General features: G+C 45.0%; 1 protein-coding gene across 2 annotated transcripts in view; it reads left to right on the top strand.

The window, feature by feature from the left end:
* vgll4b (vestigial-like family member 4b) overlaps nt 1-24,147 on the top strand; it is a 28,944-nt gene extending 4,797 nt beyond the window's left edge. The window contains exons 1-5 of one of the 2 annotated variants that reach the window (XM_030375682.1): nt 4,830-5,354; nt 10,295-10,517; nt 19,410-19,761; nt 20,038-20,155; nt 20,515-24,147. In XM_030375682.1, coding sequence (XP_030231542.1) covers nt 5,273-5,354; nt 10,295-10,517; nt 19,410-19,761; nt 20,038-20,155; nt 20,515-20,774 — 1,035 coding nt within the window. In that variant the 5' untranslated portion in view covers nt 4,830-5,272 and the 3' untranslated portion in view covers nt 20,775-24,147. Of the gene's footprint in view, nt 1-4,829; nt 5,355-10,294; nt 10,518-19,409; nt 19,762-20,037; nt 20,156-20,514 lie in introns of those variants that run through there. The other variant, XM_030375683.1, reaches the window with a different exon arrangement.
* Nucleotides 24,148-24,721: the final 574 nt, after the last annotated feature.

Below are 24,721 nucleotides of genomic sequence, written 5' to 3' on the forward strand. Positions count from 1 at the left end.
CAGTGCTTGGTAAAAGGGCCTCGTTTTTTGCAGAATTAGAGCAGGGAATTTGCTGACGAAAAATATCCAAAAGCCTGTTCAGCCTGTCTAGGTTCAAGGTTCAAACGCACTTTGGCATATGCTTAGTGCTGTTTGATTTACCATAACAGTGGCAAGTAATTGGTGTGTGCAGTGCTTTCACACTTCATTCTGATAGACTTTGTGGTAGCTAATGCTGAAATAAAGATTGGTTCTTAAATTAAGGCCTTTACATCATTAATTACACCATCGCCATAAGACTACAGCACTGCTTAAACTCTAGGCGCCAGAGTAAATGGAATGGGTTGTATTCTACTATGTCTTCTAGTAAATATCAAGTATTAGTGTTAAGTACTGAAAAAAAAGTTATAGTTTGTGTCTTGGAACTATAAAATAAATGAAATGCCACGTATATGGCTAGCTTTTTCAATACCAACTTGTTCTGTTGGAAGGAGTCTTCTCTCCACTGCATGCTAGCAACATCCACTTGGCATTCCTCTCTCTATTTTTCTATAGTTACGAAGATAAATATTTCTGCAATGCAAAGCGATATTCTTTCTAGCCTTGAAATGCACCTTAAATACACAAAGGCACGTTCAAGATATCATTGTTTTCGGTGGTTTTTTAACAGGTTTCAGACTACATAATAATAATAGTTATAAACATATAAATAATAATAACACATTTACATAGCACTTTTTCTCACACTCAAGAAACGGTTCGAAAATTGAAAAAAAATGATTATAGATATAAGCACAATATACAAACATTCATACAGAGGGGCAGTGGACTGGTATTGGTCGGGGATTAGTGTTTTGTTTAGCCTGAAGATTTCTTTTTAAACAGGCTTTAAAGATGGCAAGGCTGATAATTTAATACAAATACAGATACAAATGCTTATCCTCCCATATAATGGCACCCTGCATCTACATTTCATCACAACAAGACAGTTGGGATTCTAAATTCATTCTACTTTTTATAAAGCTATAGAAAATGTATATTAAATTATGCAATTATCTTCATACAAAATGTGTTTTACATGCACTACATTGTGCATCATAATGAACGATGCAGCATTTTTTCCATCTTTGAAATCAGAAGGTCACATTTTTCCCATGCCGATAAATGGAGAGATGTTTTGTGATAAGTGAAGGTTTCAGTATCTCACTCTAGGACCAATACCCCGAAACTGATGCGTTGGAGTAAATATAGTTGTGGCACTTGGTCTGTTTTCATCGAGTTACTACTTGCACAATGGTTTAGCATGACTGGGTCTTTGGATCGAGTTTCAACCCAAGGTCCATTCTGAGAATGAGAAGGAAGAAGGAGCCTACCGGAGACGGTGTGATTTCAGCACATAATAACCGCAGACCTCTCAGACCCCCAAGCCTTTGGGAGGTTTCCAATATCTGACCATGTGGCGCTCATGTCGACACACACACTCACACACACACACACACACACACACACACACACACACACACACACACACACACACACACACACACACACACACACAAAGACACGCACACACACACACGCACACACATTATACTACACTACACTACACAATACAAAGACACACACACACACACACATATACTACACTACACCAAACTACACTGCACTACACAATACAAAGACACACACACACACACACACACACACACACACACACACACATACACTACACCACCCTACACTACACAATACAAAGGTGGGAAAATACAATACAGATGCCCAGCTTCTTCAGAATGACTCGCTTTGCTTTGTTTACATGCAACCTGATATTTTCCCTTGTACTGTGCGTGCATTGGGGATCCTTCACCACACTTCTCCATACACTCACCCTTGTTAACCCGCCAAGAGTGTCGGTTGCTCTGGTGATATCGTGACTCAGTTGAAAATGATTGTTTATGTTACAGTATTTATTAAAGAAAAGCACACTTTGCTTCAGGATGTTGGAATACAGATTTGGGTAATTCCACAGAATGGCCCAGTTTCCCATAGGTGGCATAACAGGGTAAACACAATAAGAATATAGAAAGAAAATATAAACTGAAAATGTACTTCATTATAAACATGAATTCCTTGTGATTAAGGTTGTCATCAGCAAAAGCACGAGCATGCAAGGAAGTGAGGTCATCATGACATCAATGAGGATAACCTTTGCCCACCTCATTTACAACTGATATCATTGACACCTCATTCGCTTATCAAAATATATAGGGCAAGAAGAAAAGTTAGACCAGGAGAGGAAAAACATTTTGACTGAACCAAAAGTAGGGTCATTTGTTGTTTGAATATGCTCATGTTCATTCTTAGCCTGGTAGAATGCGTCTGTACACTGCAGCGTATAAAATAATAACACATGACTCACCGCCAATCCTTTGTGTTGTTATAGAGACACACCTTCTCCCTGGAGAAGCCTGGACCTGTTTAAAAAATCTCTCTCTCCCCTCGTTCACTCTGCCTATCTCTCAACTTCTCTCACAGCCTTAACTCCAAAACTCTTGTAGACTGTGAAAACCCTATTAGCCCTGTTTTATTAACAACAGTGGGCTGTACTTTCACTAACAACTTATCCCTAGGGAGCAAAGGGGTGAAATATCAGAAGCCTGTTGCGTAACAATAAAAAAATGAGCCCTACTTCAAGTATAGAAGTTGCACCTCTATGTCGGAAACAAAATTGATCGACTGGATGGTGTATCCAACATATTGTGAAGTAAATGCAATGTTAAGAAGAGCTACTAGTTGTAAGTCAAAATGCATGGATATTAATCAAGAAATAATGTGCAGATAATCTCACCATTACCTCGTAATCTGTTCCTATTGTTTTCTTCAGTCACTTCTAAAATCGAAGTGGATTTTAGATTGACAGCTTTAGGTTCGTCCCTGTGAAAGGGCAGTTGATTTGAGGCCAGCTGCAGTAAGCAGCAGTTGCCCGGTGAATAGGCACTCTGTTTGCACACAGGCTTGCAGTGTGTGAAACTAGAGACAATAGTGGCTCTCCAATGAGACAAGAAACATGTTCCTTGTGTTGTCGTGAGAGAGGTCTCCTGGGCTGGAGGGAGAGGGCGTTCAGTGTGCTTGTTTGTGCGGTGTGTGTAGGTATGTTGGTGTGTGTGTGTGTGCGTGTGTGTTCAGGTTAGGTAGGAGATTAGGGCATTAGTACTGGCGTGCGTCTCTGTGTGCAAGTGTGTAAAATGGGAAGGGTGAGTGGTTGGGACAATTGCGTGTGTGGACATGTGTGTGTGCTTTTCAAAGTGGGTTCATTTGTTTGTATTTGTGTGCATGTCTGTGATAGTTTTTGACCTGTACACTGTGTTTGTTTGCGTTTGAGCAATTTTTGAGAACATTTATTTCCAAAAAACGAAGTAGCGTGCAAGTGCTTAACGTAGGTTGCACATCTTAATTGCACATGGTGTAAGTCTATTACTACTATTTGTTATCAGGCACTACAATTAAACAGCTTCAAATATTTTATTCAAATTATATTACTTTCTGACAAACTCTAACACACCAAATTCTATTGATGGATATAAATCTGATGTTTGGAATTTTTCGCTACACCTGGAACTTTGTATTCCTTGTGCAACAGTGCTGACATTCAGCGATGGGCCCATTGCTGAAGGCCCGGGCCTCTGGCCCAGGCCTCTGGCCCAGGCCTCTGGCCCGGTGTGCTGTAGATTGAGTTTGGTGGACTGGAGACCATGCAGTTTATGATCAAGGCGCTCCATGCAAACACATGGGGAACATATGCTGGATGCTAGAGATGCTACGCTCAGCGGCCGCAGCTGTGCCCATCGACTGAACACACAGGACAGTTATTGTCCCATCCGGAATGTGGTCGGAATTCTCTCTCTCTCCACTCTATTATATTCTCTCTCTCCCATCTCTTATATTCTCTCTCTCTCCACTCTATTATATTCTCTCTCTCTCTCTCCACTCTCTTATATTCTCTCTCTCTCCACTCTCTCTCTCTCTCTCTCTCTCTCTCTCTCTCTCTCTCTCTCTCTCTCTCTCTCTCTCTCTCTCTCTCTCTCTCTCTCTTTCTCTCTCTCTCTTTCTCTCTCTCTCTCTCTCTCTCTGTTGTGACACTTCGACATTAAAGACCTAGGCGACAGGCATGCCCATGGCACATTGTGTCAGAAATTAGGACTGTCATCTGTTTGCTTCATACATAAATATAAATGTTTTGGGCTTTAATTGATCCAATTAGTAATCTGTTTATTGCTCTACAGATCCAACCGTGAGTATACAGACTGCCTCACTCGCTGTGTGTAACCCTACTCTGGCACCAGGGGGCAGGATCATACCAATCTGAAACATGATTGCTCATACAAACTTGTGTTTGTAACGGATAAGCACCATTATCTGCTAGCACGTTAATGTGTAACAGTACAATAACGTCAATTCAATTATATTAAATTGCATCCTATTCTATTTTAGCCTACGCTAGTCGATGTTTCGCTGCCACAACTGGGCTTACTTTCTGAATGACTAGAGCTTTAGAATAGTTGTTATAGTTTGTAAATACTTTATTTAAGTAGAAAACATAAAGAATAGTATATAGTTGTTCCTCCTTATCCCCCCCTCCCCCCTTTCCGTCCATTTAATTTGAACATTCGTCCCTCTCCTGATGCTCCCCCCTCCCCTAACCTAACCTCCCCTCCCAACACTCTTTTTCCCTGTGCACGTTTATGCTTAGTTTTGTTTTGTTTTTCTAGCCCCTTCAACTGTGCGCTCTCTCTATCAGCCCTCCCCCTCCCCACGGTCCGCAATAGCCGCTCTCCCCCTGTGAGTGTGATTCGTTCGGGGGAGCTGATCTCGCGCTTGAAAAATCCCTGATATTTGAGGCGCTCCAGACCAGGGATTGCGTTGAGCATGCGTAGAGCGTGCCCAGTCACCGCAGTGCAGCGACGGCCCCCTCGCAGCAGAGGAAACCGCTGGTGTAGCGTAGGAGTCATACCAAGCATAGCCTGCGTGTCAGTGCAGTCGACTTACAGCTGGCTGTGAGGACAACTGACGCTTCTTTTTTTTTAAATTGTCAAACAATACGATTTTGTTGTTGTTGTTTTGAAAGTGTCTGAAGAAGTTATTTGACTGATGAAAAAGGTGAATTTTTGTGTTTTTTGGTAATTCGAGGAAAGTTAGAGGCTGGGCCTTTGGCTGTTTTGACTGTGGGAGCCACACGCATACGTCTCAATTTGAGCAGCTAAATTGGGGTCTTTTTCCCTTTCTACTACGATAAATGCTTCTTACGAAAATGGATCTTTTGAACTACCAGTACCTGGACAAAATGAACAACAATATTGGCATTCTCTGCTACGAAGGTAAAACAAATGAGTTTGTGTTGTTGTCTTTTCTGCTTTTAAACTAGTTTGTCCAAATATATATCCCATATAACTGATGTTGTGATCTTCGGATCGCAGTTCGATTTACTGTGAGAATTAGCTTGATAGGATCATGCCTTTATAATGCTACATGTTCATGATTAGTATAACGTTTTACATCATGTTCATGTGTTTCTATATTGATCATTCACAACAACATTATGAATGTATCTTTTATTTAAAAAACAATGTTATGCTGCCTCTGCCTCAAATAAACAGACTGAGCTTGATGTTTCAACAAACAATGTGATCAACAAGAGCATTGTAGGCTTATAATCATAATACGGCTGAACAATAATAATCTTTTCCCATCCTGTTACTGACTTGGCCTCAAAGAGACTGTTAATGGCTGGGATCAAAGGCTGTTTAGGAGTGTAAGCCATGTGTGAATTTCAGCGATCTCACGTTGACGGCTGAAGGACCTCATTATTGTGCTTTTCTATTGTGCTTTTCCTGCTCGGTTGCGGCAGTCCTTTGAAAGTTTTGAGTAGGAAACAAATTCATACTTCAACCTTTAAACATTCTTTCACTTGTCAGAATGTTATGTTTTTTTAAATATTTTCTTCTTCAAAAGCTTTTAGGAATTCTGAATCGGTAACAGAATCACGTAGCAGGAATGGCATGGATATTAACTAACCTTCTCTTGCTCTCCAACTTTTACCCTTTTCCTTAGATCTCATCTCTCATCCTGCCCCCCTCCCACCCTGTAGTCCTCCCTCCCTTTCCCAACTTCTGCTTTTATTTTTTCTGCTCTCTCTCTCTCTCTCTCTCTCTCTCTCTCTCTCTCTCTCTCTCTCTCTCTCTCTCTCTCTCTTACCCCCCCCCCCCCCCCCGCCTCTCTCCCCCTCTCTCTTGGCTGTTGTGAGTTCTCACATGTCAGGGGTTGGGCTGTAATATGACCCATCTTACCCCTGGGGCTAAATGCATGTTCTTTCTCTGTCCCGTCTCTCATGCTCACACCATCAACTTTTTTTAAGGCCCTGCGGAAGAAAAATAGAAAATAAGTATATTAAGCATAGAAGAGCAAATGTGCAGACTATTTTGTAGTTCTAATACACAAATGGATTACAGTTCAGTTGAATTACAACAAGTTTCTCATTTATATTGGACGTACAATATCTTCACTGTGTAAAACATTTGACGAAATACAATTAAAGTTTGAATAATAGCCTACTAACAACCATTATCCAAACTATGATAATAATAAATACATTTCTGCAGCCGAAACGGTTTTCTACTTCCTCTCTGCACCCATCACTGCTCTAGGTATCTTTGTTTGTCGGTTGGTGCCACAAGTAGCAGAATTAGAGGCTCTGTTTTAGCCCACTGCATGTAATGGCCATGGTTATAGCACTCCTATTAATACTGCGCCACCAGAAACCAATCTGAGGGAGTGAGGCGAACAGACTGAACAACAGTGTGACATAAAATGAGAGGGAGAGAGAAAATTTATCGAGAAATAATAATTGTTTTAACATGAAGTGAAAATGATTAAAGGGCAACCAACTCTATTATGTTGATGGAGTAGCAAGAGCCAAAGTTTGCTTGGGTTTTGTAGTTCTTGTTGTCTTTGTTTACAAAATAACTACATGACAGTACATCATTTTGAGATTTGGTCATGGAGTGTTTCAGGGCTTTTGATACCTGGAATCAAAGGGCAACAGCAACCCTTGTGAGTTTTGTTGTCTCATGTGAGGATGGATTGTTTTGATTGGTTCACCATATATAGTGTGTTGGAACTGAGAACCCCAATTTTGAGATTGTTGCTCTTAAGATAATTATTGCTGACATAAACAAGTCTTGACTTTTGTTTGTCCATGTTGTTAATTTTTCCTTATCTTTTTAACAGTGTTAACCAATAATGGTTGGATGTCTGTTCAATAAGAGAGAAAGAAAGGGAGAGAGAGAGATAGGGTGAGAGTACACACACAAGTGCCACCATCACTCTCACTATCAATGTTTTGGGAAAAAAACATCCTCTTCATCATATCTCTGGTTGCTCTTTGTCTCCCCCCCTCTATGGTTCCAGGTGTTTGTCAGCTATTGATGAACCTCGCACAGTAGCATTGTATGCACAGATAATGGCAACATGATCTATGTTCCTATCCCCCCCCCCCGTTCTCTTTTGCTCTGGCGCTCTGCTTCTACTGTTAGCCAATTGTTGACCTGGGGTCAGTTGGGGAACAGTAACAGGTTTTTTTTGTTGTTGTTCGGGCTTCATTTGTTTGTGGTCCTCCTGACTCTTTGAAGCATTTTCTTCAGCTCTTGCTGATTTGAATAAAAAATAAAATAATTAATCCAAAACTTTAAACTTTCTAACCCCCCCACCCCCCCACCAACCTCCCTTGGGTTAAGTTCAGGTTGCAGAGAAAATAATCCCCCCTTCTGCTTAACAGTGAGGTGTGTGGGGGGGGGGGGAGACAAGCTTGGACTCATTTCAAGCATCAAAAGGAAAAGGAAGTGCAGTGCAGGAAGGGAGTGTGTGGAAACGGAGAAGAAAGAGACGGAGATGCACATCCTTTGGTAACTCGAGCTCATCGTGAATCTAAAGTTGTCCAAGGCTTGACAGAGGGACAAGGCTTTGATCATATGGGCCCAGAAACTAGAGTGTTCTTGTTTAGAAACTAGAAACTAGAGAAGACTTGTTTAACAGGCAGGCCTCATAGGTGCTCAATGTTACACTCATCCTGTTGACCTACTTATATTTTAACTTCACATGAGCTCCAGGGGGTTGTCAGAAACCAGCCACACCGTGTTAACATTTGTTTGTGATTTTGAAACTCATGCAAATTCTTTCAGTGGCAACTATGTCAATTTGAATGGACTTTTATTGTGGATCCAGGCAGCGGTACACACATGCAAACAAAACAGCTGATTGGCAGCATTAATCAAAAAAAAATGGCTACGTTTGTTTATTAACGTTCGTCAGTATTCGTTTGTATCTCCTGAAATGCGTCCATAATCCTCTCTTGGGCAAACACTGATTGGTTGCAGTCTCCCCAGGGCAATAGTGCTGTTATTAAGCCTGCGACATGTGAGCGACATAATGCGCTGAGGAGACTGAAGTCAGGCGAGGAGAAATGGGACCAATGTACCCGTGCCTACACGCACATGTTGGTCTAGACATGTTCAGCGTTCAGCCAGCCTGGAGGAGGTGTGGATGTTACGGGCCGACTGCGGCGGCTCATGGTGGCCAGAGGGTGAGGGGCTGAAATCAAAACCATGGCAGGCAGTTGGCTCGTCGTACCCTAGACTCCTAGAGAAGGCTTGACCGAGCAGAGTGTCGGGGAGGGGTTAGTGGGTTTGTTACAGAGTAGTCACCCACAAAGGAATCGAATGAAACCCGGCCAGTTCATATCAATAAGGTGCGTCCGATGCGCATGTTGTTCCTTGCCGAGAGTTTTACTACAGTCGAGGCAAAAATAACACTGAAGCCTTTTGTGTCGTTCCATGTCTTAAGGGCAGAGGTGTGCTTTCTTGTGATCCCACACTGCCACAGTGCATGCACACGGCAATAGGTTTTTGTTTCCATTAAGCGACGATCCCTGTTGGTAACTGGGTGGTTCCCGTCGCTGTACCTCCACACGTGGAACATGCACACATTTGTCTTTCCTCCTTGTGTGAATGGAAATCCTGACCCCTGAAAGCCGGTCCTGCCTCCTGCTGATTGGTCGGCGGGTTGTCACAGCCGTCCTGCTCTTGCACTGCGGGCCCACTGTCCTGCCAAACACAATGATGTCATCCTTGTTGCCATGGGGCTGAATGGGGTGAGCAGGGACATGCCAGAAAGGGAGAGAGGGAGAGTGTTGCTTTGTTTTGTTCAGGAGACCAGTCCTGCATGCGAGCAGGCAAAGCTACAACCACAGTTTCAGAAACAATCTAGGCGAAACTATTTGATTATTGCTCTTAAGTTTTGGCTTGTACGACACACTCAAATGGAGATGCAAAATACTGAAAATATGGCGTCCACTGGCATTGCCCTCCTGTTTACTGTACTATAGTAGGTATTTGCAAAGTAAATAAAATGTTGGTTAGCGTTAGCATAGCAAGCCTATTTGGTTTTGGTACTGACAGGCAGACACACAAGGTTTTGGCAGTGGAAAGTCCCAGCAGCGAGGAAGAGCCCACGGTACTTTTCCTGTCTCTCTTTCTCTCTCTATCCCTCCCTCAACCCCTCACACTTCTCTCTCTCTCTCACTCGCTCACTTGCTTGCTTTCTCAGTCTGTAACTACTGCTTGCCCTCCTAAACCTTATGAAGGAGGGAATGAAGGAGATGAATCTCAGACAGATGCCAGGGATTGCTACCTCTGTCATCTGCCCTCGACTACAAAATACAGTTAATTTGAAGCTGTCTGGTCTTGGTTCTCTACAGTAAAAATACAGTTTCACTGGTGGTCCCCAAATTGTTTCTTTGTAATGAAGTTGATGGTTTTGAAGTTGTGTGAGGTCTTTCTGGAGAAGTTTGCAGACTACAGCAAAGTCTGTAAAATGTTGATGACTTGACTCACTGAACCAAACCTAAGACATCCAAGGCCTTCAACTTAATGTGCATTAAAGTTGAAGTGGTTAGTTGTATTAGAGTTTTATACATGCTGCTTTTAACACCTTTAAGCCATGGAACACTCCACACTAATCCATGGCACACAATTCGGGCCAACCCATGCTAGATTTCCGGTGGAAATTACATTATACTCTTTAGTTTCAGATAAATCTTTGTGCTCTTCTTTAGATTTGACATAATATGTTTTTCCCCCCCCTTGGAGATTACAAGGATTACAAGGTCTGCACATTTGCAATCGATTTTTTCAAGTTCAGACTGGTTAACTGTTCACCGATAATGATTTAGTTGACTAAATCTTTAAATTCCTCTCCCTTAAAGGTGAGGCAGCGCTGAGGGGGGACCCCAGACTCCAGTCCCTCTCCTTGTCCTCGTCGTCTTCGTCCTCGTCGTCCTCTTCTTCGTCGTCTTCATCCTCCAGCCACAGGACAGGCCCTCCCCCCATCAGCCCCACCAAGAGAAAGATGAGTGGGGACCAAGCCGACAGCGACATGGACGACAATGAACACGTAGTCAAGATGAGCCGCCTGTTCGCCGCACAACTGTAAGTTAGTTTATTGCACACACACACACACACACACACACACACACACACACACACACACACACACACACACACACACACACACACACACACATACACACACACACACACACACACACGCCTATATGCATACACACACAAACAAACACACACACGTGCAAACACATGCAAGTACAAGGACATTATTCTCGGTAGTCCCTGTATTGGACTTGCCCTTTGCCAACGCCAGGCCCTGTTTAGCTGCCTCCACACGGCTCCCCTTTTAGCCACTGAGCTCAGAGAGGCTGCAGAGTGGCATGCGCAGCAGCAGAAGAGGGAGGCTAATGGGTTGGCAGGCAGGGTCCCTCGCCGCTCCGGTTCTCACAAGGACCCCAGCATTTCAGCATCCAGGCGGTCCAGACCCTGGAGCCCGGTTGAGGGGCTGTTTTTCTGTCATAGATCGGTATTGATCCAGGGACACATATTTGACATGGCTCTGCAAGAGGCTCTCTATTTGCTAACTATTTAGCCTTAGCATTCCAACACACAAATAGTGTATTTCTGTGATTCGCCGAAGCAGTAAACTTGATCTTGCGCTGGTTTCAAGCCAAGAGGGCCTCAACATGATGCATGTGCTGCTACTGATGGCACAGCCAGTGGCAAAATTAGACCCAAGGGTACAGTTGCTGACTAAGACACTATGTATACCACTACAGAGTTGGCACTGTTTTGAACTTTAAGGACCAATTATTTACCATAAAGTCCAGATGACTAGAGAGAGACGATTGTTTCCTTGGGGAGGACAATCCTATGCAGTTATTCTTCTTCGTCCTACTTGCATTAGATCACAAGCAGAAAAAAGTAATGAAGTCCAAACTCACTCAGACCCACAGACCCCTCTGCTGGCATCGTGTGAGCGGCCTGGCTTGTTTCACAAAAGGTCGCCTTCACGTTTCACACTAGTGGTCATCGCCTGAATGTGAGAGGGCTGGAGAAATTAATGCTATATTGTCTCCGGGCGGTCAAACCGGGCCACTGAAGCGTCCCTTTCCCGCATGTGGCATTATTCTGTGGCCGCAACTTTCTGGAATCCATTTGTGTCATGTGCCATGCGGTTGTCTTCTGCATATATCGATATGTAAATGCTCTCCTTCCCACACATCACAAGTCAGTCTGGGGCCTGTTGTCTGCCCACATCGACACAATGGGCCTTATTGTCTTGTCCCAGTCGGGGGCTGGAACTTGTACTTGCCACCATTTCATGCAGCACCATTCACTGTAGTCCACTTGGTGTTTACTATGATAAAAAAAAAGTTCAAACTAGGAATTAGTCGTTTTCAAGGCTTCAGGGAGCTTTTGTTTTCTTTTGCAGCGTAATTATGTCTTACTCCGAGCCAGTTCTTTGCACGGTTCTACAGAAGGTTCAACTGCTACGGGTCTCGTTGAAACCTGTCATCAGAGCAAACCTGTCCAACAATTCAACCTCGACTGAACTCTTGAGCTCAAGAAACCGTGATTGGGCTGAATTGGAGAATGATGGGTTGTCACAGAAAGGGAGAGAGTTATGCTAAAAATACTAGAGAAAAAATACAACACCTTAGGAAAGCAAACTCTGGGGCGTTTCACACTTGGCACTTCGAAAGGCCTCCGCTTTCTGCCTCATTTAGCTCATCTATCGTTCCTGGAACAGTGATTAGGCTTCATTTGAAAATGATGGGTTTTCTTCTGAAAAAAAGCTAAGGGAGAAAAGCCACAGCCGCTGACTAAATCCCGCCCTCCGAAACACATATACATGCATGACTGCGCGTGCTCCATTTAATCCTTCAGGTAGTGGCACCTTTTTTGTATTGTCATGGTTTTTGAGAGATATTTACAATGGTCTTTAGTTTGCAACACAAAACTATTTTGTTTTGCAAAATGTTCATAATATTTTTTTATTATGAAATTAAAACAAGCTGACACCTGACACCTCAGATAATGGGAGGGACTTAAAGACAGGAAGACACCTGATACCAAAGACAAGGGGAGGGACTTAGAGACAGGAAGACAGCTGATACCAAAGACAAGGGGGAGGGATCAAAGAGAGGAAAGTCAGCTTTCTTATAAAAAAACTTGCTGGGACTCATCAACACGTCTAATCAGTCGTGTTGAGCCATATTTCATATCATTGCTCAAACTTTTGACGGTTTTCAATAAGGAATATTATATCCCTCTACCAAAAGGTTAGGTTTGTTGAGACAAACGTGTGTTTATGCAGAACTGTGCGGATTGTTGTACGAAGTGTGTGTGTGTGTGTGTGTGTGTGTGTGTGTGTGTGTGTGTGTGTGTGTGTGTGTGTTGTTGGTTAGGCAGGGGCGGGGAGGGGGGGGGTCCAAGTTGGGTGCTGCATGGCTGTTTTCTCATTTTCCTCCAGGCAGGAGGAAGGGGAGGAGGAGGAGGAGGAGTAGTGAGTGAGTGGGGGAACAAAGAAGCCTTATCCTGTGTAGTGCTGGAGCCTGTGGGTTGGAAGCTTGCTGGTGCCTGTCCACTTGCCTGCCCCGCCGCTAGCCTCTTGTACGTCTGCCAGTGAAGGAGCCCCCCCCCCCCTCTCATCCCCCGGCGGGCTTAGCCGCGGCGCTCCCTGGCTAATTCAACAGCTAATCACAGGAGCTGGGCTGTTTTGACAGCAGCTCGCTGGGGCCCTCCATTGACACCGTGTGTACTCAAAGAATCTTGACAGGCGAGTGATTTAGTGTGTGAAACCCGCCGTAGAGCCAATGCGAAAATGTTTTTTCGCGAGTGTTGTGCAACCCTCGGACATCATGTTTTATATCACTGGGGCTGTTTAACTCTTTTTTTCTGAGCTGAGCTGCTTCTCTGTTCTGTCAGAGTGGCTATCTACCACCAGTTTACAGTATGTAAACTGGTGGTAGATATACAATCATTATCTTTGCCACTCGACACCCTGTCATTATGCGTCTTCATAAGTCCAGGCCCTCTTAATTTCACCCTCTCGCAAGTGTTGGATGGAATGGAGATGAAACAGGTAGAAAGTGTGTTTGTGCAACATAGTGTAGTTGTTATGTTTCGTAAACAACATACATTGTTTATTTTGTAAGCCATCCATCTCAGTGGTTTCGCTATAGTGGGAAGTCCAGCTGCCTGTTACTTCCTCCTCTCCTCCTCCTCCTCCTGCTCCTTATTCAAAATCTTCTCCTCCATGTTCAAACTGGGAACAGTACCAGCTCCTCATTCTCATGGCCCGGTCTCCAGAATGGAAATAGAGAGCGGGAGAAAGCGAGTGAGAGCGGGAGTGTCAAACCACTGGTTGTCGAAGCCAAGGGTGATGAAGTCAGTGTTGGGTGCTTGTTTTACACGGGGACTATTTGAATCACATGTGAGACAGTGGAGCAAGTCTCCCCTTGTGTCTTTGTGTGTTTGGATGGGAGGCTTGTGTTTTGTTCTTTGTTGTCGGCGTGTTGCTAGGCATGTGTATGAATAAATGAATATATCATGTGTTTGTATTGTGTGTGTGTGAGCTTCTAGTCTTATAGTTTCTTTTTTTTTTTGTTTCAGTAACAGAGTTACATAAAGTTGTTTTATAGCCATTTGATCTGACGTATCAAAGTTTTCATATAACAAGGACCGATTCTATTCTCTCGAGAAACAAAACTCCCATTATTCACACGTGTTATGTGATATAACTTTAATGGATTGTTGAAACGATAGAAAACTTGCAGGAAATTAAAGCCATCCCTGTATGTTCTAATCCTGCGAACGAGGCAGCCCTTGTATGCACCTCAGCCTAAACATGAGCTTGCAGGTAACAGGAAATGAAAAGCAGGAGAGACCTGTTTAGAGAGGCTTCCCCGTTCTGCTGGAGCTTCACATATTAACGCCACACTTCCGTTTAGCATCAGAGCCCCCCCCCCTGCGGAGCGCACCCTGTTTAGACATTCTGGTTTGCTGTGCGTGTGTTTGTTAGAGTGTGTGACACAGTCAAGTCAAGTGTGTCCGGCATGTGTGTTTATATCAATTTTGTAGTTTTGCAGTGGGCTGGACTTGCAGAACTTTGGCCTGTTCGCAACCTGTGGTTTCCCCCCACCCACCCAGCCTCCACCTCTTAATCCACCCACCCACCCACCCACCCACCCACCCACACACACACACACACACAGACACACACACACACACACACACACACACACACACACACACACACACACACACACACACACACACACACACACACACACACACGCGCACACACACACACCACTTCCCCCCTTCTCCCAACTGCGGCCCACTGATTCTTCCCAGATGTTTCCTGTGTATCTCTTCCCTATCTTCTCTCTCTTTCTCCCTCTCTCTCTCTCTCTCTCTCTCTCTCTCTCTCTCTCTCTCTCTCTCTCTCTCTCTCTCTCTCTCTCTCTCTCCCTCTCAGTCTCCCCCTCTCCGCCCTCCTTCTCTTGTTTTCTTTTGAGAGGGAGCGAGCGAGATATAAAAGGCTGATGGTGCCAAAGGTTGTGGAGTGAGTTTTTCCTCTCTTTCAGAAGGAGGCCCTGGAACACAGTAGTGAGAACGTTTGGATTTCCCTCTAATGGCCCGTTATAGCTCAGAATCCCAAGAAACGCAAAACGACGCAGTGCTTATCGCCCTGCCAAGTTGGCAGGCACCGCCGCTAAGCTGCAGTCATTTAGCGCCGTTCAACATCGTCTCGAATCAAAACAAATCAATTGAATGCAGTCTGCGCTCCCTATCAAGACAAGATGGCGCGACCTGTGAGTCGATGTTTGATTAGGGCGGTTTAAGGAAAAGGCGGAGCTTTGAGTCTTCGCCAGGAGTTCGCCTTTTTAAAAAGCCTATTCTTCGTTTTCCTTCCATTGTTATGGTTATCGTCGTCAGCCTCCGTGAAGCCTGACGTCGAAGACTCGGCGTCAGGGAGGCGCTGGTGACGTGCGGGAGCCCGTACTTAATGACAGATCGGCGCTCCACGTTGGCACGCCGTGCTCGCTATACACGGCGGGACAGTTCCTGGGCTGTGGTCGGTGGGGCTGCGGGGCCTACAGCAAAGGGGACCTCTTCAATAAGCCCGACCGCAGCGACCGCAGCTAATGTCAGGCTGCACAACGCCAAGCCCCCGAAGATGAATAAGAAACATGATCAATCGTATCCGGTCTAAATGGGAGGTGGTCTCTCTCTGATCGCCATCAAAGGCCGTTTGGAGATCACACACTCGGCCACACCCTTTCCCTTTGACTTCGCTACGCACGCGTTCGATCGTACTTCATAGGTCCTTTGATAAAGTCATTGTAGTAACTGTAATGCGTTAGTTGTATGGCAAAGTAAATAAGAGCTCATAAAACACAGGTTACTTTTCTCAAAAATCGGCAAGTCAGAAAGACTTCAAAATCAACAAGGCGAGTCTCCATTTGAAGGCCCCTCAGTGAAAGCCTTGCGTTGTGAGTTCACTGAGTTTTGTTCAGTAGCAAAAACCCTGAAGCAGCCAGGTAGCCAAAAGAGGTGTTTGCTTTCATGTCGCACCTGTCAACATTCTGTCAGCAACGTTTTGAATATACCTGCGCTTTTGAATACACCTGGCTATTATGATGTTTTTGTTCATAGGCTTCATTTATTGGGGTGTATCCACTATGGTAGGGTATGTAGTGTTGACTCTTGTCTTGCAGTCTTAAACTGAAGTGACAAGTGATACACTGTGCCAGGAAACATTTACTTTGAAGAGGCAGCCAACTGTCCCCTCCCCTTTTCCTCTCCCTTCCCAAGTTGGGGTTAGCCCACTTCTTCTCTCTCTACCCTTGTTTTTGGACTCCCTTCTTCCCCTCTCCTCCTCTTCTGTCCTCCTCGCTCCACCTCTCCTCTTCTCCTTTTGCTCTATTCCTCTTATATCTTTCACTCACTCACAACCACATGCGCACACACGCACACGCACCCACAGGCCTGTCTCTCATGCCACCAGCGACTGTCTCTATAATTAAGTTGTTAGGAGGAGAGACAAAGACACCAGGGAGGACAGCAACAGTTAGAAGATGGGGTAGAGTGGAGTGTGTGTGTGTGTGTGTGTGTGTGTGTGTGTGCGTGTGCGCGTGCGTGTGTGTGTGTGTGTATGCGTGTGTGTGTGCGTGCGCCCCGGGAGCAGGTTGGGTGGGGAAGAAGGACTCCCTTCCCTGCACTACGCAGTTCATTGTCTCCATGCTTGCTCCCATGTCTGCTGCTCCTGGTTGGCCCGCTCTCCGCTGGGAGGCGGTGGGCATGCCTTCATGGCCACTGGCAGGGGTTCAAGTCCCCCACACTCCCCCACCCGGGGTAATTGCCTCCCTTTCCCCCTCCCCCCACTCCCCCGCTTTACTATCAAGACACAGCTGCCTCCGTATAAAAAAGCCACTGGTCTTTACACACTAGAAGACCAAGCTTTGGGGTTTTATTTCTGTCTTTATGACCCGTTTTTTATTATCCCGGTCTTGCTCCAGTCTATGTATTTACTAGATGCCAGGCTGGGACCGACTACTACATCATAGCGCTCTCAGGATTTGTTTGATGCAAATAGTTCAGGTTCAAGGGGACCTCTTGTCATGCGTGGTCACAAAAACCAACCCACGCCAAGCTAACTCCAACCCCAGTCTCTTGAACCTCCAGGAAGTTCTTTGTTGCTAAGGAAAGAAGACTGGAGGAGAGAGAGAGAGAGAGATTTTGGGGGGGAGATGTGTTTGTATGTGTAGTGTGTTGGGGATGCAGGGGGGGTTGCACTAATGAATGATCTCAGAACAAATGAAGGAAACTCCACTGGGCCAGCACTCAGAGTCATAGTAGTAGCCCAGGTCATTGAGTTTCAGCCTCTCTCTCTCCCCCCCTCTCCCTCTCCTTTTTCTGCCTTTCCCCCTCCCTCTCACTCCCTCTCCCTCTCTATCCTTTCTCTCCCCCTCCCTCTATATCCCTTTTCTCCCTCTCTATCTCCCCCCTCCCTCTCTATCCTGTGGGTTTCCGCTGGACTGTGTAGCGGTGGTCTGCAGATGCTTGGCCCAGTGCTCCAGTTGCCTGGTCACACTAATCTATACAGCAGCAGGTCACCTGGCCTTAGCCCCTTGGAACCAGAGCCCCTCGCTTGGGTTTCGGTTCTGGGAACCCTCACCAGACCACATGGATCGGTGACACACACAAAAAGAGGAGGAAAAGGAAGAATATCGTGTAGATGTAAGCATGGAACTAAAACCGGAAGGCGTGGATTAGATAAGGAACCAATCGGAGCAACATTGACTGACTTAGACTGACTTAGACTGACAAAGAAAAGTTATGACTTTTCTTTGTTACTTCTTTACATTTTTAAACATACCTGGTGTGTCTCTTTAAAACTGGGATTCCGTTTAGTTGCAGTGCGTGTGTGTGTGTGTGTGTGTGTGTGTGTGTGTGTGTGTGTGTGTGTGTGTGTGCGTGTGTGTGTGTGTGTGTGTGTGTGCATGTGTGTGAGTATGCTTGTGTGTGTGTCTGTGTGTGTGTGCGTGTGTGTGTGGAGGAGGGTTACAGTAAATCCTGCTCCCTGTCAGTGGGCCCCAGGCGAGGGGAGGAGACTGGAGCTGCAGGAAGGGGTGGAACACATCAGTCAGACTCACATGTTGCCTCTCCCACGTATTCGCACACACACATGAACCCACGCACACAGATAATCACAGCCCATAGCGATTGCTACTAAGGTGTGCATTCAACACGGTATATGGCAGAAATCACAGGAACTGTGAAATCCATACCCAAACTCAGACTTAGTGCAGATTAACAGTTTTGCAGGCTGGCAAAATATTTTTCCACGTTCGTTACCGTCCTTAGGATCAAAAAAAACTTGCTTGTGAATCAGAGTGCCAAACAACAATGCTGCTTTATTAGGTTTTAACCACCAGACATTGGCACAGTTAACGACAAGTTTTGCAAGTTCTAAGGGTGACTCAGGACATGAGCACACACAAGAGCTTTGATTCAGTTTATGTCTTCGTCCATATCGCTGTGTCTCTGTGGCCCTCTGTATCTGTGTGAGGAGTCCGTCTTTTGCCTGAGCGTCTCTTTTTCCACAAAATGCTAACATGACTCCACCCCCCAGGTGTCTTGTGTGTGTGTGTGTGTGTGTGTGTGTGTGTGTGTGTGTGTGTGTGTGTGTGTGTGTGTGTGTGTGTGTGTGTGTGTGTGTGTGTGTGTGTGTGTCTGCTTGTTATAACACCTAGTGGTGTTCTGACAATGTTTGACTCAAAGCCTTGGTCACAATCCACAATTCTTTTGAAGTCATCCTCCTCTTTTCTGCTGTTGTACCGACTGATCTGCCTTCATCTCTCTCTCATTCTCTCTCAAGCGCTCTCTCTCTCTCTCTCTCTCTCTCTCTCTCTCTCAAGCGCTCTCTCTCCCTCTCTCGCGCTCTCCCTCTCTGTCGCGCTCTCTCTCTCTGTCGCTCTCCCCCTGCTGGGCCTCATCCTCTATATCTGTTTCGATGTTGTTCTCCTGCCAAGAAAGTCATGCGGGGGTCTTCCTATTCTGTTTGGATCTATGACTGTCCATTGGTTAAACAGACCGAAGGCCTTCTACATGTTCCAATGCGTCCCCCTATAGAGCAATATTTAGGGTGTCACCAGTCTGAAGTTTTTGTAGCAAGATATTAGTGTACAATCTGGTTCATATATAGTACACGACTCAATACCTATCGCACCGGAAAATAAGCGTACTATTGAGGCACACTTACTTTGTGGTTTTTGGTTTTCATTGGATCCATCTGCTAGAGATGAGATGGCCTGAAATAAACACAACAAGACACATTCTTCATGCAAATCAAGTTGGGACATCCACCAAATGGAACCCTCCTTTGCGTCTAACAACATATGTTTATATATATATATATACACTTATATTTATATCTAATACCTCTCTCTCTCTCTTTTCCAGGAAGCCGAACGGAGAGTACCGCGGCATCAGCTCCAAGGACCGCAGCCGGAGCCCCATCGAGAGGGTGGTGCTGGGGCCCGGCGCCCTCGGTATCCATGGCAACCACCTGTACAGCCACATCCACTACCCCCACCTGCACCATCAACACCAGCAGCACCACCAACAGCAGCAGCAGCACCACCACCACCACCAGCACCACCAACACCTGGCCAGCCTGGCCAGCATGGACCAGCCGCTGGCGCTCACCAAGCACAGCGTGGCGGCGGCCGACTCCACGCGCGGCGGGCCGCTCAACATGAGCACCAGCGCCGCCCACGCCGTCACCAGCAGCAGCACAGTGGAGCGCCAGCAGGTACGCCGCCGCCGCCGCTCGCCGAGCTAGCAGCGCTAGCCGCATTAAGCTAAATTATTTTTTGGTGGGATTATTAGAATTAGGTTTTACTGTTTTTTCTTAACCATTTTTTAACGCTTAAGCCGATAATGTTTTAATACTGTTTAGATTTGCATTTCTCTGATTGAGTCATTTTTCCATTTGAAGCCATTTTGTACTGTTCATATAACCACTGTCAAATGATGTTGACGTTTAAACCTTTTGTGTGTGTGCTCTGTTTTTGTGTGCGTGCTTCAGAACCGTCCTTCAGTGATCACATGTGTGCCGGCAAGCAACCGCAACTGTAACCTTTCCCACTGTCCCATCTCTCACAACGGCTGCTCCAGTCTCAGCAATAACTACAAGCGAGCCAACAGTGAGTACCTAGCATCATGAGCAGCTGAACACCCACATGGTTCACTGTGGTGGTCGTAGGATGCCCCAGCTTCGGACTCCTCCATTGTTAACTATTTACACCCAACATGTCGGCCTCCTTGAACCAGAAGCCTGACCCCTCCGATCTGGAACTCGTCACTACGCTAAATCACCACATATTTTACTTCAATGCTGTATACAATGTTTCACCCACAATGTTAATTGTCTTCAATATGTGTGTGTCATTAGTTCAGCGTGAACGCATATATCACCTATGTCGTAGCGCTCGTGACGCTAGCGACATAGCGCTGTACGTAGCGGTGGCGGCGTCTTCTCAACAACGTCTCCGTCTCGTTGCAGCCAACACGACGCCGTGCGATCCGGTGATCGAGGAGCACTTCCGCCGCAGCCTGGGCAAGAACTACAAGGAGCCGGAGCCGGCCGCCGCCAACTCGGTGTCCATCACGGGCTCGGTGGACGACCACTTCGCCAAGGCCCTGGGGGACACCTGGCTACAGATCAAGAACAAGGGCAGCCCCTCCTCCAGCAACAGCAGCCCAAACTCCTCCCCCAACAGCCACATGGTCAACCACAACCACTCCCCCTCGGTGGTCTCTTGAGAAGCCCCCCCCCCGCCGTCGTCGCCACACCCCCGCCCCCAACCAACCCCCGGTCCGTTTGGTCTGTCTCCAGGAGAGATTCGCTGGCCTGATGATCTACCAGACCCAAACCCCCCCCTCGAACCGTTTTCTGGGTTTTCTGTTTTGTTTCTCTCTCTGCACCTGTAGAGGATCACCTGAGAATATGTTTTGTCTGAGCATTTTCCGTTTTATTTCCTTTTCTTTTTTTCTTCTACGTTGTGTAACTGCCGATGCTAATGCTAGACGCGGTTCAGTAACCCCACATTTGAGGGGAATTGGGTTTTGACTTTCTTTTTGGGGGGGTTTTGACTTTTGTAATCAACATTTTGGTTTTCTCCCTGTGAACATTCAACCCCCCCCCCCCCCCCCCATGACAAGTTTGGAGCCGCGAGCTGATGTTTATACCGTGTACATAACGAGGGGAAGGGAGATGTTTGATATCATTTTGACTTTGTTTGTTTAACTGTTGTTGTTTTTTTCCTCGTTAGTTTTGAGTACTGCCTTTTTCTTTTCTTTTGCATTACGAGTCTCTTGATATATTTGGGAAAGAAAGAATAATGAAACACCTGGTGATGTCGGAGAGAAGGATCACAAACCACCTGATTGTGCTACCAAAGAAACCTCAGATGCAGATCTTAAAAAGCCCCTCCCTCCAAAAGTAGACTCCCTATGTTTGTTTGTGTGTGTTAAGCCAAGCGATGTCGAACCATCCCACACACAATAGTTACAATAGCGGTAGTTTAGAACAAAAAAGCAGAACAACACTCCATCACGTCCTGTATCCATTGGACCAGCTCTCGCTGCATTGTTCAGGAATGGACTTCTCAGAATGTCCTCCAGCTAGCCCGTATAAAATCCCACCAATTGATGGTGGATTATATTAAGGAGAATTAGGAAGTGCACTACAACCAGATTTGTACACTTGCATACACTACAAAATTGTGACACTTCATTTTATAGGGACCATGTGGACCAATTGGAGCACGGCCCTTGAGAACGATTACCCAGGGGGCTGTTCCTTCAGAACACTCCTCAATAGGGGTCCTGCCTCCTGCGTGGATGTGGTCATTAGATTAAGGTTAAACCCCCCCCCCCTCTGCTATACACTGTGGTTTTTGGCCAACTTGTACAATAGGCTTGAATGATGAAAGGTATACTAGTAGTACATTTGCTGATGCATGTTTTTTGGATTTCTTTCTTCTAATAGCTGGTATCTATTTTACTCCTTTCTTATTTTGTAGGCGTTTCAATCTTACAAACTACTCGCTTTCTAATTCAGACGCACATTGTTATTTCACTTATCGGTAACAGTCGTAGACACTATACAATCACTGCTGGGTCAGTTGTACTCAATTGTATTATTATTATTATTATTATTATTATTGTTATTATTATATTATTTTGTATAAATGTTTGTTTTCCTCTTGGTAATATCAGTATGATAACACACAGCTATAGTCGGAAAGCCTCTGGACAGGCTCTTGTTGGGGGCTGTGTTCCACTCCCCCTTCTCCACCCTTGGATGTAGCGCTCATGTCGCTAACAACGTAGCATCGTTCGCCTGGGTGTTTGGGGGGGGAACGCAGCCTTCGTCCTGGATTGTTAAGGCGTGGATCTGTCAGTGGCGCAAGAGGCTACAACCTTCTGCACCGTGGAGCTGGGACAACAAGCTGGGGCCAACTAGTCACTGGCACCTCAAAGAAAACCTTACAGTGGGACTTTACATCAGCTGTTGTCTGCAATCGTTTGGGGCACGTTTTTTTTATTAAATTAGAAAGAAAATACTGTAGCAGTACAGGCTAGCTGGCTAGTAAAAGTCATGTGTCTGAAATCCAATCAAGTAGATGGCGATGGGTTCATTGTAACAATGAGGCGTTTCTTCCCTCCCGTGGGGTTAACTTAATGGAATCATTTCAACAGTGTTTTCCAATAGTAGTGACGGCACTACTTTCCACAAACTGCCCCAGTGACTGGTTGTGCCCATGCTTGCAGTGTCCAGATCTATTTTGTATTTTTCAGTGTTTTGTTTTTCTCCTAACATTGTGTTGGCGCTGCGGGCAAGCAACACTGCCGGTGCCTGAGATGTAACCGTACTCGCATGTCATACAGAGCCTGTATCAAGGTGGCACACATTCCTTCTATAGTGAGCGTTAGCAACCCAGCTATTAACTGGCCAGGAACCACCGTCCCACGGATGAATTGGACTTCTACACTCAACATACGTTGTTTTACCAAAGCAAAACAAATACTTTTTGTTAGTACTTTAAGTAAGGCAATGATTGGAATTTAGCTTGGAAGGGGAATGAGCACTCTGGAGACAAGCTTTTGCATACAAAAGAACTGTGAGGGACATCCCCCAGCAACAAAACATGACGATTTATAAGAAACTCAATGCATGGCTCCTCCAAGTCTTCCAGATTCGACGGACTGAGATGTATCAAGGGAAAGGAATTGGGTGTTTGGTGTTTTTTTTTATTATTATTCTTTCTCTTATCATTTCACTACCACCATATATCGTAGAAGACTCTTTGTTTTTTTTGTCGGCACACACCTCCCTACAAACTGTAGGAAAATCACTTAAAAAATACTTTTTTATAGTAGGTAACTTTAAGACCATCATTACGCTGTGCGTAACGAATGTACAGAGAAAAAAAATTGTAGGTATTTTTTTGAGGAACAATTAATTTGTCAATGATATGTAGCTATTTAATTTTTTGTTTTTTTTCCTGTCCTTTTACGGTAATCATACAATTTCTTTTTTTGTGAAAAAGTTGATCTTTTTTTTTAGTCGATAGGTCTTTCTTGTTAGGAACAAAGGTTAAATTGCAGGAGCACGGTGGATGTATGGGGTGCGTCATTGACAATAGCTATTTCCCTCATCTCTGTTCTCCTTGTGAGACGTAAACAATCAGACTTCAAGCCTCCGACTGCTGATCTTCTGGATCAGGCAGAGTGGTCGAGGTGGTCATCTGCCCTATCACTTATCTTTCAGGAATGGACTAGCTACTAGTAATTGGGACAAATACTAAAGCTGTTGGTTCTTCCACCTGAAGTCATTAAGACACACACATCATCTGATCCTCGGAGTTGTTTTAGGAGCCTGTAGTTCAATTCATTTGTACAAACAGTAGATGATTTAAAATCCATGTTTTCCATGTTCCATCATTTTTTTGTACATGGGAATAGAATGGACTTGGTTGCAGTAGCATTCGAAACTGTAAAAACGTTGTAAAAAATAAATCAAAACAACATAAATCTGTGGCTCCGAGTCTCCTACTGAAAAAGGTTTTGGCAGGCCACCTTTTTTGTACGTAAAGTAGCCTTGATAAACAATAAAGTGCTCTTAAACCACTGTCTGACTACGCGTGTGTTTGCATTCATACTTACCCTGTGACATTTAGAGGTTAGGTGTTTTGATGGAAGAAAGGCGAGCCCTAGCAGGCTATGAACTTATGTATTCATTGCACATCACACACTAGCTCTTTAAAAAACGTAACACACAAAATGAAGTTTAAAAATGTTAAATATGTACAGGAAGGACGAGAGTGGGAATGACAGTTTTTATTGAACAACTTTGTTATTTTCTGGCAGTATATACATTATAGTACCGCACAGACATGTCACACAGAAGATGAAGTGAACAAAAATAAACATGGCATATTTGCACACACCATCACACACACTTAAAGACTTTAACCTCCCCCCCCGACACCCCAGTAGAGCCCTTCAATACACAAACTGACACAATGGTCAGTTTGCAAGAGTAGTATAATGTTAAAATAAAAAGGTTGAATGGGCATCTGTGCTTTGAAAATAAGTTTGTATACTTTTGTAAAAACTGTAATCCAGATAGATTTATAATTAGCGAAGCGATGACAAGTAATACGTTTCCACGCTGGCTGTTGCAAGGATTAAAATACACCATT

This window comes from Gadus morhua, chromosome 13 (assembly GCF_902167405.1).
Source record: "Gadus morhua chromosome 13, gadMor3.0, whole genome shotgun sequence".
In the NCBI taxonomy this organism is placed as follows: domain Eukaryota; kingdom Metazoa; phylum Chordata; class Actinopteri; order Gadiformes; family Gadidae; genus Gadus; species Gadus morhua.